At 33.3% G+C, this 12,998-nt stretch overlaps 2 protein-coding genes across 3 annotated transcripts; both read right to left on the bottom strand.

Moving 5' to 3' along the window:
- Window positions 1-1,096: 1,096 nt before the first annotated feature.
- Window positions 1,097-4,247, bottom strand: LOC120192141 (two-component response regulator ARR2-like). 2 transcript variants are annotated; one of them, XM_039194987.1, is made up of 6 exons: window positions 4,103-4,247; window positions 3,624-3,775; window positions 3,142-3,522; window positions 2,952-3,028; window positions 1,618-2,856; window positions 1,097-1,531 (listed from the first exon to the last, which is right to left on the bottom strand). In XM_039194987.1, exons 2-6 carry the CDS (start codon window positions 3,766-3,768, stop codon window positions 1,460-1,462), a joined length of 1,914 nt encoding a protein of 637 aa, XP_039050918.1. In that variant the 5' UTR covers window positions 3,769-3,775; window positions 4,103-4,247; the 3' UTR covers window positions 1,097-1,459. The 2 variants fall into 2 exon arrangements, with proteins under 2 accessions (XP_039050918.1, XP_039050910.1); XM_039194979.1 differs by lacking the exon at window positions 4,103-4,247 and having other exon boundaries at window positions 1,618-1,788; window positions 1,858-2,856; window positions 3,624-3,730.
- A 6,466-nt stretch (window positions 4,248-10,713) lies between these two features.
- Window positions 10,714-12,493, bottom strand: LOC120192029. The gene is made up of 4 exons (XM_039194885.1): window positions 12,445-12,493; window positions 11,911-12,160; window positions 11,272-11,667; window positions 10,714-11,119 (listed from the first exon to the last, which is right to left on the bottom strand). The coding sequence occupies exons 1-4, from the start codon at window positions 12,491-12,493 to the stop codon at window positions 10,714-10,716; spliced, it is 1,101 nt and encodes a 366-aa protein (XP_039050816.1).
- Between the last annotated feature and the right edge of the window lie 505 nt (window positions 12,494-12,998).

Below are 12,998 nucleotides of genomic sequence, written 5' to 3'. Positions count from 1 at the left end.
TCCTAGATATTTCAACGTTGGAGGAGCCGTCGTTGGTAAGAGAAAGAACATATTTAGATATAAAGGTCATCTAACAATAGATAGCGTAGATTGAGGTTCAAAAAAAAATTGAAAATTTTGAGTGATTTCGTGATTTTTAAAAGAGATTATCGAGGGTCTAATACGATGACTCAAATGAGATAAGATGAATTGTATGGTAAAGATTGAGATTTACCAAGCCACAAACAAGTTCACTCAATATTTTTTTTAAGGGTAAAATACACATTTAGTACCTAAGCTTTTAATTTTGGCCTGTTTTAGTACCTAAATTTCAATTTTTTTAAAATCATATATAATGTTAGTTTTTATTTTATTTTAGTAACTCGTCGCTAAAAGCTTAACACGTTTAGTAATCAGTTTTTGCCTGTTTTAGTACCTAAACTTTCAATTTTTTTCAAAACTTAACGTTAAATTTTGAACGAGTACGAAAATTAAAACAAAAACTAATTTTTTTTACAGTAGGGTACTAAAATGAAACAAAAAATAAATTTTAGGCATGATTTTAAAAACAGAAAGTTTATGTACTAAAATTGACAAAAACTGATAATAATTTAGGTACTAAACGCGTAATTTACCCTTCTTAAAACAATTAAAAATATTCAAACTGACTCGAACGCTTTACATGATGGTGGTAACCACTAAATTGATTCTTTTATTTCAACGACTCCCGTTCTTTTGAAAAACAAAAGAATACATTGGTTACAATTGCTAAAACAATGGTGTTGAGTAAAATTTAAGGAATAATACCCACAATTTTCTTTAGCAACAACGACACTGTATTCATAATTCTTAGGTGAATTGTCAGGTTTCAACTATCCCGATATGTTTCACTAAATTGACATAAAAGAAATCCCATTAATTCCACCATTTATATTCATGGAATGGTGACACTTTCCTATAGGGTTCGAGTCGAGATAATCGAATTAAATTGAGTTCGAGTTGAAAGAATCGGATATAGGTGTTCGAGTTGAGTGTAGTAGGGAGCAAGACAATCACGAATTCCGAATATAAGCGATAGAATGTGCACAACAAATATAAAAATGGAAACCAAAATAATAGATCAAACTTCATCTGTTATCAGAGTTAGAAAAATAAGTCTCCTATGATCTGCTCATGACTAAAAACAATGCTTAGAAAAGCACCCAAAAGTTAGTTTTTTCCCCTTCTCCTACAAGATTTCATTACCGAAAAAGCAATAAAAATTCCGCATGATCGCCTTTGCGTATCATGCGGACGTATCTTACAAACGTTGTAATTATCGTCCAATGGTAAAGGATCGATCCGGAATTATCCGTTTTCCCAATCCTGTTATGTTCAAAACGAACTGGCACAACATGATTTTCACAGAATGAAGATGCAGTTTAGTGTCGACTGAATATCCCCGTTGATTCACAAAGAGGACTTGAGAATGGAAGTTGCCTTACACCAGAATATTGTCGAGGGAATAACAGTCAAAATCGAACTCGTGTTCAGCTGATGCGACCGTGTCTTGCTGCCAGGAAAATGAAACACACCGAATGTTTAGTGAACAATCCCCATTGATTCATGTACGTTAATGAATAGGAAAAGGAAACCAACCTGTTTCAGAAGAGTACTCATGAGATCCTCTTGTCTGAAGTGATCAGGGTATAGACTGGTAGGGGTCTCGGACTTGACCTTTACGGTACCATCGACGAGATGGGAGTTGAGATGTTGATTACCATTTTGAGCATTTACATGCCCTGATCTATCTCCGGATGAGAACATTGCCTTGCTGAGATGTTGATTACCATTTTGAGCATTTACGTGCCCTGTAATATCTCCTGATGAAAACATTGCCTTGCTTACGACGGTTGCACTCCTGTTCTGTCTGTTCACTTGATCAGACGAAAATCCTTGTTGAACTAAAACTGATTGAGCGTGACCGAGGTTGCCTTGAAGAGAGTTTGAATGACAAGAGGCATCGAATGTCTTCCCTGCATTCTGCAGCTCCCAACTTTGGGGCTCATGTTGATTCAAATCGTTAAATATATCGTAACTCGGAATGAATTCCACTGATCCTTTGATATCCAAGTTAACATCTTCCTGAAAATCTACTTTGGGTGTGAGACTAGAAATCCCCAGTGTACTTCCAAGAGGGAAACTGTTACTGGGTAGTTCCGAAGCGTGATTCATGGGGAAATTCAACATTGAAGAGTTCTGCGAAACTGGATTATAACTAGGGGCTCGGATATTTTCTTGAATTCCGTTTCTTGTAGAGACATTGGCAGCAAATCCGTTGGATAATATAGGCTGCCCCATTGGTGAGAGAAGTCTCGGAGCATGACCGAGACTGGAATCATTGAGCATCTGCCCTCTAGCCTGTGGCTGAGCCATTTGCATCAATGGGGGATTATTTTGGCTACTTTGCTGACCATGGGAAGTGACTTGCATATTCATGTTTCCCATTGATTGGGAACCATGGTGCAACCCAGCAAGCTGCTTCGGTTCCATGGTTGTCGGAATTCCGTGTAGTAAATTCATTTGCTTATTATTGTTCACATGTTGCTGCCCTTCTCCGAATCTTAACTTCGGGTTTTCAAAGCTAAAAATGTTTCTTTGATCAACGAGAGGCACAGGTAAGCCTGATTTACCTGTCGACCGACCAAGCCCTGCTGCTTGGAGTGTGACAATACTTTGTGCAGGAAGCTGACCAGTGGCGGCAAGAGTTTGAAGACTGAGCCCATTAAGCGAAAAAAGTGACCCGAAAGTTGCATCTTGGGGGCTCATAAAAGAGTTATTCAGATTACTCGGGTGAGGCGATACCCCGCTCAACCGTCTAAGATACAAGCGATATTTCTGATCACAAGATAACAACGTAATAGTAATCAGAATTTATAAAATGCAAATGCAGGCAAGTAAAGAGTTCAGGCATTTGGTGAACTGCAACCTACCTGAAGGTGGCTGGCAACATTTTCTCTGGACAGTCCAGGAACGTTCATCAACTCCAAAATTTTCTTCGGGACAGCCTCTATATTAGAAGATCAACCAGAAAAATCATACAAGAGAAAAGACAGCAGTGCTTGAAATTAATTTAAAAAGCATTTCATCAAAATCGAAAGAAATGGAATAAAAAACTCATACTGTCAATGCCTAGTTGATTAACTGCTGCGACAAACTGTTGATGAAGCTCAACAGACCAAACAACCCTCGGCTTCTTTAGCGTTGATGTATCATCCCTCTCGTCGGTTTCATCTTCATTATCCTTCTTACGTTTCGAGCTTTTCCAGTTCCCTTCATTAGCCGAGGAAGAGTAACCAGCGTCTTCTGATTGTTTTAGCTGCTGATCTCCTTCCTCTAAACTTCCCGATTGCTCAAAGTCCTTCCATTCGTTCTTCCTCTTCCGAACCACGTGCTGCCATATGTTCTTCAGCGCCTCGATACGAACCGGTTTGATTAGGTAATCGCAGGCACCGTGGGTAACACCCTTCATAACAACATGCTTTCCATCATCGGCAGACATCACTGCAGAAAATACAAGTCGAAATCACATGAAAATTTCGAATTCATAGAGGTTATATCTTGATATCAAACATCTATGAACTATGATAAGAATGTGTGCTTACTGATAACAGGGAGATCCATCTCTAAACCGATATGCTCGAGAAGCTTGAATCCGTCCATGTCCGGCATGTGGACGTCGCTGATAACGATATCGAACCCGTTTTGTTCTCTCTTAGCATAGATAATGCAGTCTCTGCTCGATTGCATTTGGTAACTGAAAAATAAAACCGTCACAAATCAAATGAAAATCAACCCCTAAAGCTTAAAACAAGATGTATCCGCGTTTCAAATATCCACAAGATCAAGACAAACTGACACAAAAATCATAGCTCAGAGTACTAAAAAAAACTATTGCCAAATCTAGGAAACAAAGATCCATTTCTTCCCCCTTTTGTTTTTCCAGAAATAAAATTCAACAAAATCAAGAACAAGAAAAACAACCCAATTCACAACGAGAAATCAAAAACACAAAATCATGGCTCCAAAAATAAAAAATTAGTAATCAAACAAAAGATTCAAAGACGACCCGGGGAAGAAATACCTTCGTAGAGACAAGTTCTCAGCATCTTCTCCAAGATCATAAGACAAGTAGGATCATCATCAACAACAAGAACACGCAAACCAGCAGGAAACTGATCAGCAGCAACAGCGCCTCCAGCTTTCCAGCCAGCACTAGAGCTGGCTGTTGACATATATCCCTTTCCACTACTTGTATTCATCTCTCAAAATCCTGATCCAAATTCCAACACAGAGAAAAAGGAGAAAAAAATTGCAGAAAGATGCTGGTTTTCACGTGCTTATACAAGAACTAAGCAGATTGATAGTTTGATGCATAGTTGAAAACTGAAAGAACCCAAAGTTGATAAGTTAAAGATTTGAAGTGAAAAGGAAAGAATTTCCCTTAACAGAGATTGAAGACGAAGAGATTTGCATGTCTCGTCTTTAAGTTTTGGGTTTTTTCCCTCAAATAAAATAATTCATTGAAATTTCTTTTAATTTTTTTTATTTAAAAGTGTGGATCCAGCACACACATGAAGTTAACTAACTCCACATATCCAAATCTACTCTAAGCACATGTCAGAAGTTAAAATATATATATATATTATTTTTTTTACTTTTAACTTTTGTTTTTAATAGTAAAAAAAACTGCCCACAAACTCTATCTTATTCCTTACACAATCAATTTCTCATCCAATTTTTTTAAATGTTTTGTATAATTTATTTTAAAAACCCAGTTTAATGTATTTTTTAATTTTATTTTTATTGTAATAGTTTTTACAATAATTTTTTCCTAAAAAGAATATTAATAATTTCTTTGTAAATAAGCCAATTATCTTTATAATTTTTAACTAGTATAATTACCATAATAGATAAAAATTATATTTTTAGTTTTTGTTTAATTCAAATTACAATTATTATTGGGGAATGAGCTCTGATTTTGATGTGAACAGTTCGACTATTTTCTCTCTGTCCAGTTATATTCTTCACTGACTAAGCTTTTACTGTTATTAAAATTTTATCTTTTTATCTCTTTCTTCCCCCCCCCCATTTGCCACGTGTCATGTTCATCCAATTCGAAGATATAGGTCTCTTTGGCTTATATTGTTTTTGCAGTCTTATGATTCACACGGTAGATCTTTTTTACCTTATTAACTTAAGGTAATTGATTTATAATTAATTACACTTATTTTTTATAACAAAGCTTTACTTTTACTTTATTTTGTTATTTATTTATTGAGTTAATCTTAAAATTATATTTTCACTTGTATTTTTAGGATGATAATATAAATATATTTGTATTATTAATATATGTGTTCGCGTTATAAAATATTTGGGAGGTTTGGTAAATAATATTTTGAGAAATTTTTAGTTTATTTGAGCATAAATAATTGATTGGTAATGAAATCCTCCATTTTTAGTATTTGGTAAACATCTTTTTGAAATAATTTATTGTGCAAAATAAACTGAAAATGAAAACGTTAAAAAATCCAACGGCTTGGGGAGCTGATTGTAAAATAAGATGTTAAATGACATATTTGACTTTATTATTTTCATAATTATATCACCGACATAAACCTAATCTAATGAAATAACATCCATCCTAATATCTTTTAGTGAAATTTTATTTTATTATTCTATTTTTAGTTGTAGATTCTCAAATATTTTAGTTAAAAAAAATAGCAAAACATGAATGAAAGAAAAATGTAGTGTTGATATTTATACAAGGTTAATAATATGTATCAATCTCACGATGTTAATATTTGTAAATATTAAATTTAAAAAATATATATTCAAAATTTTCAAAAAAAAATTCACTAAGGGATTTTTAATTCATTGTCAAAAGAATTTTATCCGAATAATTTCACCCCAATAAAGACTAAAGTATTATAAAACATATGTACTTAACAACTAAATGTATCATACACTTATTTGTGATTTTATCCATATCAACTATCAGCTAAATTTTATCAAACACTTCTACATAAATATTTAATCAAATCAGTTTCTCAAATTAGCTAATCAAATCAGTTGATCAAACCAGCTACTGGAATCAACTACCAACTATCAGGTATTTGTCATACACCCCCTTTATATTATTAATATATATGTTTATTGTCCTCAAAAATATTTTTTAACTCTATCACTAACCATCGTAATTTTGAGAGCAACTTGATATTTATTCTCCCTATGCCCCTAACCAGGGATGGACTGAGGAGGTAAGATCGCACCTCCTAAAATTTTTAAAATCTCTTATATTTTAGATATTTTCTTTGTATTTTATATGACTTATTTAATTTCGCACCCCTTGAGATTTTATAATCTTACACCCCTTAAAATTTTAATATAACTTTTTATGTTCACATATCCTGACACAAATTTCTGCACTAACCCAACAAATTCAAAGATATGTGGTCCACGATAAATTTCGATCTGAAATGATTTTATAAGATTAGTTCTTTATCAAAAAAATAGATTTAAATATAACATGAAGTTGAATACAGGTTCATAATGAAAAATCATTGATATGAGATAATAGGATGATTATATCTTATAAATCTATGATGAATGCAATAATAATAATAATCTCTTTATGTTCTTTATGTTTTCTTATTTACTGAATTTTTAGAATTGGACGAAGTCTCCCTAAACCTAAATCATATCAATAACGTATAAAAAATATAATACTCAATAGAGTTTAAGCTGATCAAAAACATGCCTATCCATAATTGTATGCATACATCATAAGACTACATGCAAAGGAGTTGACATGAAAATACCAATTAGTTGAGCATATTGAATAGTCTTATTGGTAAAAGGAATATTATTCTTCTTGGAGGATTCTAATTCGAATAAATTATATTTACAGAGTGTGTATGTGTATTATCATAAGACTAAGAAAATATTGAATGTATATTACCTTATAATCACTTTAAACTGTTAAAAAATATTAATTAACTTAAAAATCAATTTCAAAGAAGTGTCAAAATAGATGATTAAAATGAATATTTTTATTTGATTGACCAAAGTATAAAAATCTCTAAAATAGATGACCGTAGGTTGTAATTTAAAAAAAAAAGAGAAACTACTATTGCTATATCCAATTAAGATGCCTGAAACAAGTGTTAGAAGGGCCCACCTTCAAAGAAAGAAGGGGACCACTGTCCAGCTTTAGATGTCCACGTCATCAAATTAGGGCCCACCTTTAAGATGACCGTGGGTTGCAGTGTAGTGCGTCACTTCTTAACACGCCCGTTTTCACTCGAAAAACAAAAGGTCATAAAATTATCAAAAAAATAATTTTTAGACGGAAGTAGGGGTGATATTGGTTATTTTATCCACGTTCACTTCAATAATTATTGTTGTAAACAAATGAGCTAAATCGATTATACTCGATTCATCTCTTTTAATTTAAGCGGAACTACAATCAGTAACTAGACAATCTTTGGCTAATTTTAAAATGTTATGTTTTATGAGGTAGATAAGAGATGAATGAACGAGAGATTATCTCTTTTTTCGATTTGAGTTGTAAGGGTTACAGTTAGACATAGAGTTATAATAGTTTACCAATATATTGAAAGAATAGGTAGAGTTGATTGATGTTATCGTTTATAAATTGATTTTGACTCTTACAGATTATATGAGTCTTGTTAGAGGTTATATTATAAAATTATAAGAGTTAAATATTTATATTAAGGGTAATCTATGTCAAATACCACTCATATTTATGCTCGGGATCGAAAATGTCACTGACGTTTTAATTTTTCCAATTTTAGCACGGACGTTTATGTTTCACTTCAATTTTGCCACTCTGTCGTTAATCAATTAACGGCACGATGACATGGCGTTCAAATGCCGTGTACGGCGATGACATTGACGGTTTATTAAAGTTTTTTAGTCCACGTAGGATCGTTGTTGGCATTTGATTGGTATTTTGTGTTATAAATACCTAATTTAACCCTATATTACCCCATTTGCTTCATTTCTCCTCTTATTTTCAGCAACAGAAGAAATAGGAAGAAGTTCGGCGGTGGAAGAAGCAGAATAATGGAGCAAGCCCTTGCATATCCAGTCTCTGGGTGTGGATATCCGGCTCAACTGGGGACATCATGGTCCAATGATAATCCCGGGAGAAGATTTTTTGGCTGTAAAAACTATGGGAGTTTGGTTGTATTCGGTTGTCGATTTTTTTGCTGGTTTGACCCTCTTATGACTCCACGAGCACGTGTTGTTCTTGTGGGATTGTTGAAGAAAATCAAAGCAATTGAAATTAGGATGAGGAATGAGAGAATTGTTTGGGGTGTTTTTATTTTAGGGTTTGTATTAGGTTAGTACATAAAACAAATGGTGATGGTGAAAAATACTTAGGGTGGAATTTGTGATGATAGTACATTTTGGTTTGTAATGGGACGAAAAATTGAGGGTGAAAATTTTAGGATTAACGGGTTTGTGCTTGTTAAATATAATGGTGCTTGTTAGATGGTTTTATAAAATTAGCTACTGAGCTTTGTTTGTTAAAAAACTTGGTGTATTGGTGCTTTGATGCTTACAGTTTTTTATGTTTAAAATGTCAAACATGAATGATAAACAAAATAAATTTCATTCAATAAGAGTTATGGTTGATAATCAACACATGTGTACAACAACATAAAGTGCACATAAGCACTTAAGTATCAACCTATAAAACCCAGCAAAATATGAAACAAAATATCAATGTGAATAAACACATGTGTTCAAAAGCATAGTTCATAAACTTAAGTATTCAATCCAAAATATCAACCCAAGTATCTAAGTTCTGAAATCATCCAAATAAAATTGGAGAATATCAATCTATAACATCCTTGGTAATTTTGCAAAAACAGTTCAACATTGTTCTTGGGAAGTCTGGGTTATAGTGCTTAACTGGCTTAATTGTTGGCTGGCAATTACATCTTCTTGTGAGGGTGGCATCCATCTAACTAACATTACATTTTCTGTTTGCTGGTTGGTTGGATAAAATGTGTGGCCTGGAGTAGGAATAAAGACAAATGGAGGCTCAGCTTGTGATGATGGTGGTGGTTGTGATGTTACAGCTTGTGATGATGTTGCAGCCTTTGATGATGGTGTAATCCTTGTTGTAGTTCTTCTCCTAACTTGTAGTCATAAGTGTACCAAAATCTTAAAACATAATTGTAATTGTGATATAAGGTTAAAAAAGAATAAGAATATATACATGTAGTTTTCTCCGAATGTGCCTTGATTCAACCCTTATTTCATTGGTTTCCCTTGTTGAGTTGAAATTAGGTCGCCTAGGTAGCATGTTGCCTCCAACTATCCCTTTGCAAGTCCTTTGGTTGTGTCCTGGTTGACCACACTTGGAGCAATACATCATCAGACCTTTCTTACTCATTGTAGCATGAGAATTTGTAGGCTCATTCGCTTCTTTTCTCCTCTTTTTTTAGGTCTTCCTGGTGGTCTTCTAATTGTTGGTGGTATAACTGGTTCATAAGTGGTGTCAGTTAGCCACTGATTGGGGCCTCTCATGGGTTGAATGAAGTGACTATAAATTTCTCGTTGAGTGGTTACAAAATAAGAGTTGTGAAGATAAGCTTCAGGCCTTTGATTATTTAACACCATTACAGAAACAACATTTATGCATGGGATTCCTATCAATGAAAGAAATAAAAGTGGTTAAATTAATAAAGTAAATGAGAACAATATTGTAACATAAGACACTTGATACAAACCAGTGAGATCCCACTTCCTACATGAGCAGGAATGATTTTCTAAATCAATAGCATGCTGGTTAGATGGTCCAGCAGACATTTGATATTTTTGACCTCCTGCGTGTGTAGGCCAGCACCTACACATAAAAATGAATCAAGAATAAATAACTTAATTGTAAACAAACTTAACAGTACCTACACATTAGTAAGAATAAATAGTTTAACAATACCTAGTGGATTGTTGAATTGCAAGTTTAATTTTCTTTTGGATTCTTGGACACAAACTTCCAGTGTACTTGTTTGCAACTTCATTTTTCTTGGCAAAATTTTCCATTATCTTGGTCCTAATCATCTCAATTAAAGTCAAAATTGGTTTATCGCGAGCTTCAGGATCTTCTTGTAACAGAACCAAAAAATGGCTTATAATCATATTATAATATAATCATATTTAAATAATTTTATTCATTTTACCTTGTTAAAACACTCAGACAAATTGATGAGAAGCATGTCTGATTTACTCCTTGGGGAGAAATGAGATTTAGACCATTGGGTTGGGTCTTTTGCATTCAACCAATCAAAGTCTGATTTTGATAATGCTTTCAGTTTATCCATTGCATCTTCAAACTCTTTTTTGTAGGTAGCTCTAGTTGCCTTCCACAGTGCATCCTTTAAGTTCTTTCCTTTGAATTAAGCATTATTCTTAAATTTGGAGTACAAGTGTCTCACACAAGTCCTATGCTCAGCATTAGGTAAAACATGCATCATTGCCTCAACCAGTCCCTAAAAAACAAGATACAAAGTATTAAAAAAATTGTTCATAATAGAAAGGAATAATTAATTAAAGGGTAAATCAAAATTACCTTTTGTTTGTCTGACATAAATGTGATATTATGGAGGTTTCAATCTCCAAATCAGTTGCCAACAGTAACAGAAACCAATTCCAAGATGATTAATTTTCACTCTCAACAACAGCATAAGCAATTGGATAGATGATGTCATTACCATCAATACCAACAGCAGCCAAAAGAGTACCTCCATAATAGCCCTTAAGGTGACAACCATCAATGCTAATTATAGGTCTACAATCTTTGAAACCTTCTTTGCATGCTTGTAAACATATGTACATTCTTTCAAACACCCTATTATCCAATTTTAGAATGGTTGTGCTTCCAGGATTAGAAGACCTTATTTCTCCAAGATAATCATATATCTTTGAGTATTGACCCTTGTGACTCCCAAGGACCATATCAAGAGCTAAGTACTTAGCTCTCAAGCATTTACTCAATGACACTTTATACACATAATCTTCTAATACATCATGTCTTAAAGTTGTAATTGGGTACTGAGGATTAGCCCTAACTTTTTTAAGATATGTTTTAGCCATCCACTTATAGGTTGCATTTTTATTTTTAAAACCCATCAAATAATTATGATCTCCTACATAAGACTTAATCTGCCATGAGGTGTTGTTTTATATTTTCGATCAACCTTTGATGCCCAAATATACCATGGACACCCTTCCTTGCAAACAATATGCACCCTAACCCTGTTAGTTCTTTTGAATTTGATATCAACCCTATTCTTAATCCCATACTGCCTGACAACCTCTTTGAACTTCAACTTATCACCAAAAATCATTTCAACTTTAAACTGTGGGTTTTTCATATCAGTTTCATCGTTAAACTCAGGACATCTATGTTTTCCTTGACCATTAGAGTCAGACTCAGAATCAAATTCAATTTCAGTATGCAATGACTCTACTCCATCAATTTCATTTTCATCATTCAAAGATGCATTAATATTTCCCTCATCTCTATTGTTTAACCCATTAAAATCTCTTTCAAAATCTACACCCACATGTACCTCATGTACAGACCCCTCTTCCTCACTCACATCATTTTCACTGTATTCAAAACCACTTACAGAAGAATCAGTGTCATCAGCAACATATTATGTATCTTCTTCAGAGTTTAACTCAGTCATGAATGTTTCATAAGTTTCATGAGTTTCATGCATTTCAGTTATAACAGTTTCATGAGTTTCAGTTGTATTATGATATCTGGTTTCAGTGGTTTCGTTCGAGAAGTTTGCTTCATTTTCTTCTAAGTATAAATGAATGTGCCTATTCATGTGCATATCTTCTAACATGCTAATGATATCACAATTTGTTCTTAATGACTTAACAGTAAATTTATGCCCAGATTGTTTCCAAAACAAATTCCACAAACCAGAATAACCTAACTCTTCCACAAAATCATACATTTCAAGCATTGACATACTGTCCACATGGCACATATCAATAAAACTTACCTCCTTTCCAGTGTATTTAAAACCTGATGAATTTACCATAAAACCACCATGGTGCATAACAATTGTGAAATATTTAGATTCTCTACCTGTCAAAATGCATTAAAAAATCAGTCAGCATTAAAAATTAACTTTACAATACTGGTGGTCCCCTTACACTACTTTTGCAACACTGATAGCAAACAAAACCAGTAGACGGACCATCATTAACTTGTAAAAAACTAAAATTTGGGACCACTATTGATGACAACTATAGAACAATTAATCATACATGCAGCAAATTTGATGCAACAACCACCGACCATAAAAAAAGTTTAAAAATACCCAACATCCAGCAATATACATTTATATGGATAAACTATTCATTCAATACAGTCATATGCATCGGCATAAAAATCATGCGGGCAAGCAATAACAATCATATTTTATACTCTTTTCGAATACAACAAATAGTTATATTGATATGCACCGCCATAAAACAGTCAGTTCTTTTGGAATACAACAACTATGCATTAAATACAATTATATATGCACTGGAATAAAAATCATGTGGGAAATCAAAAACAATTATATTTTAGACTCTTTTGGAATACAAAAACAGAAATAAAACCATATTTAAGTTACATAAATAACGAAGAAAACAACAAATAGTTAGAGATAAAGTGTTTTCATAAAAAAACCCTAAAAGTATTTCAGAAAAATCTCTAAAAGTATTTCAAAAAAATCTTAAAAAAAACGTCAGTGGCTTTTCAAACGCTATTACCGTATTTCATGCTCGGCATTTCTTTCGATCGCAAGAATCGTTTCTTCATTTTGCTTTTGCAGTGACAGATGAAATGAAGGAAATGTTTTTCAATGATAGAGAATTTTTAGACTATTTTGGAGTACAAATGAACGAAAACTTCTGGTTCATTCATCTGATGGGTT

Source organism: Hibiscus syriacus, unplaced genomic scaffold (genome assembly GCF_006381635.1).
Source record: "Hibiscus syriacus cultivar Baekdansim isolate YM2019G1 unplaced genomic scaffold, ASM638163v2 tig00004198_pilon, whole genome shotgun sequence".
In the NCBI taxonomy this organism is placed as follows: domain Eukaryota; kingdom Viridiplantae; phylum Streptophyta; class Magnoliopsida; order Malvales; family Malvaceae; genus Hibiscus; species Hibiscus syriacus.
The sequence above is the reverse complement of the archived record's forward strand: the minus strand, read 5'-3'. Positions and strand labels throughout refer to the sequence as shown.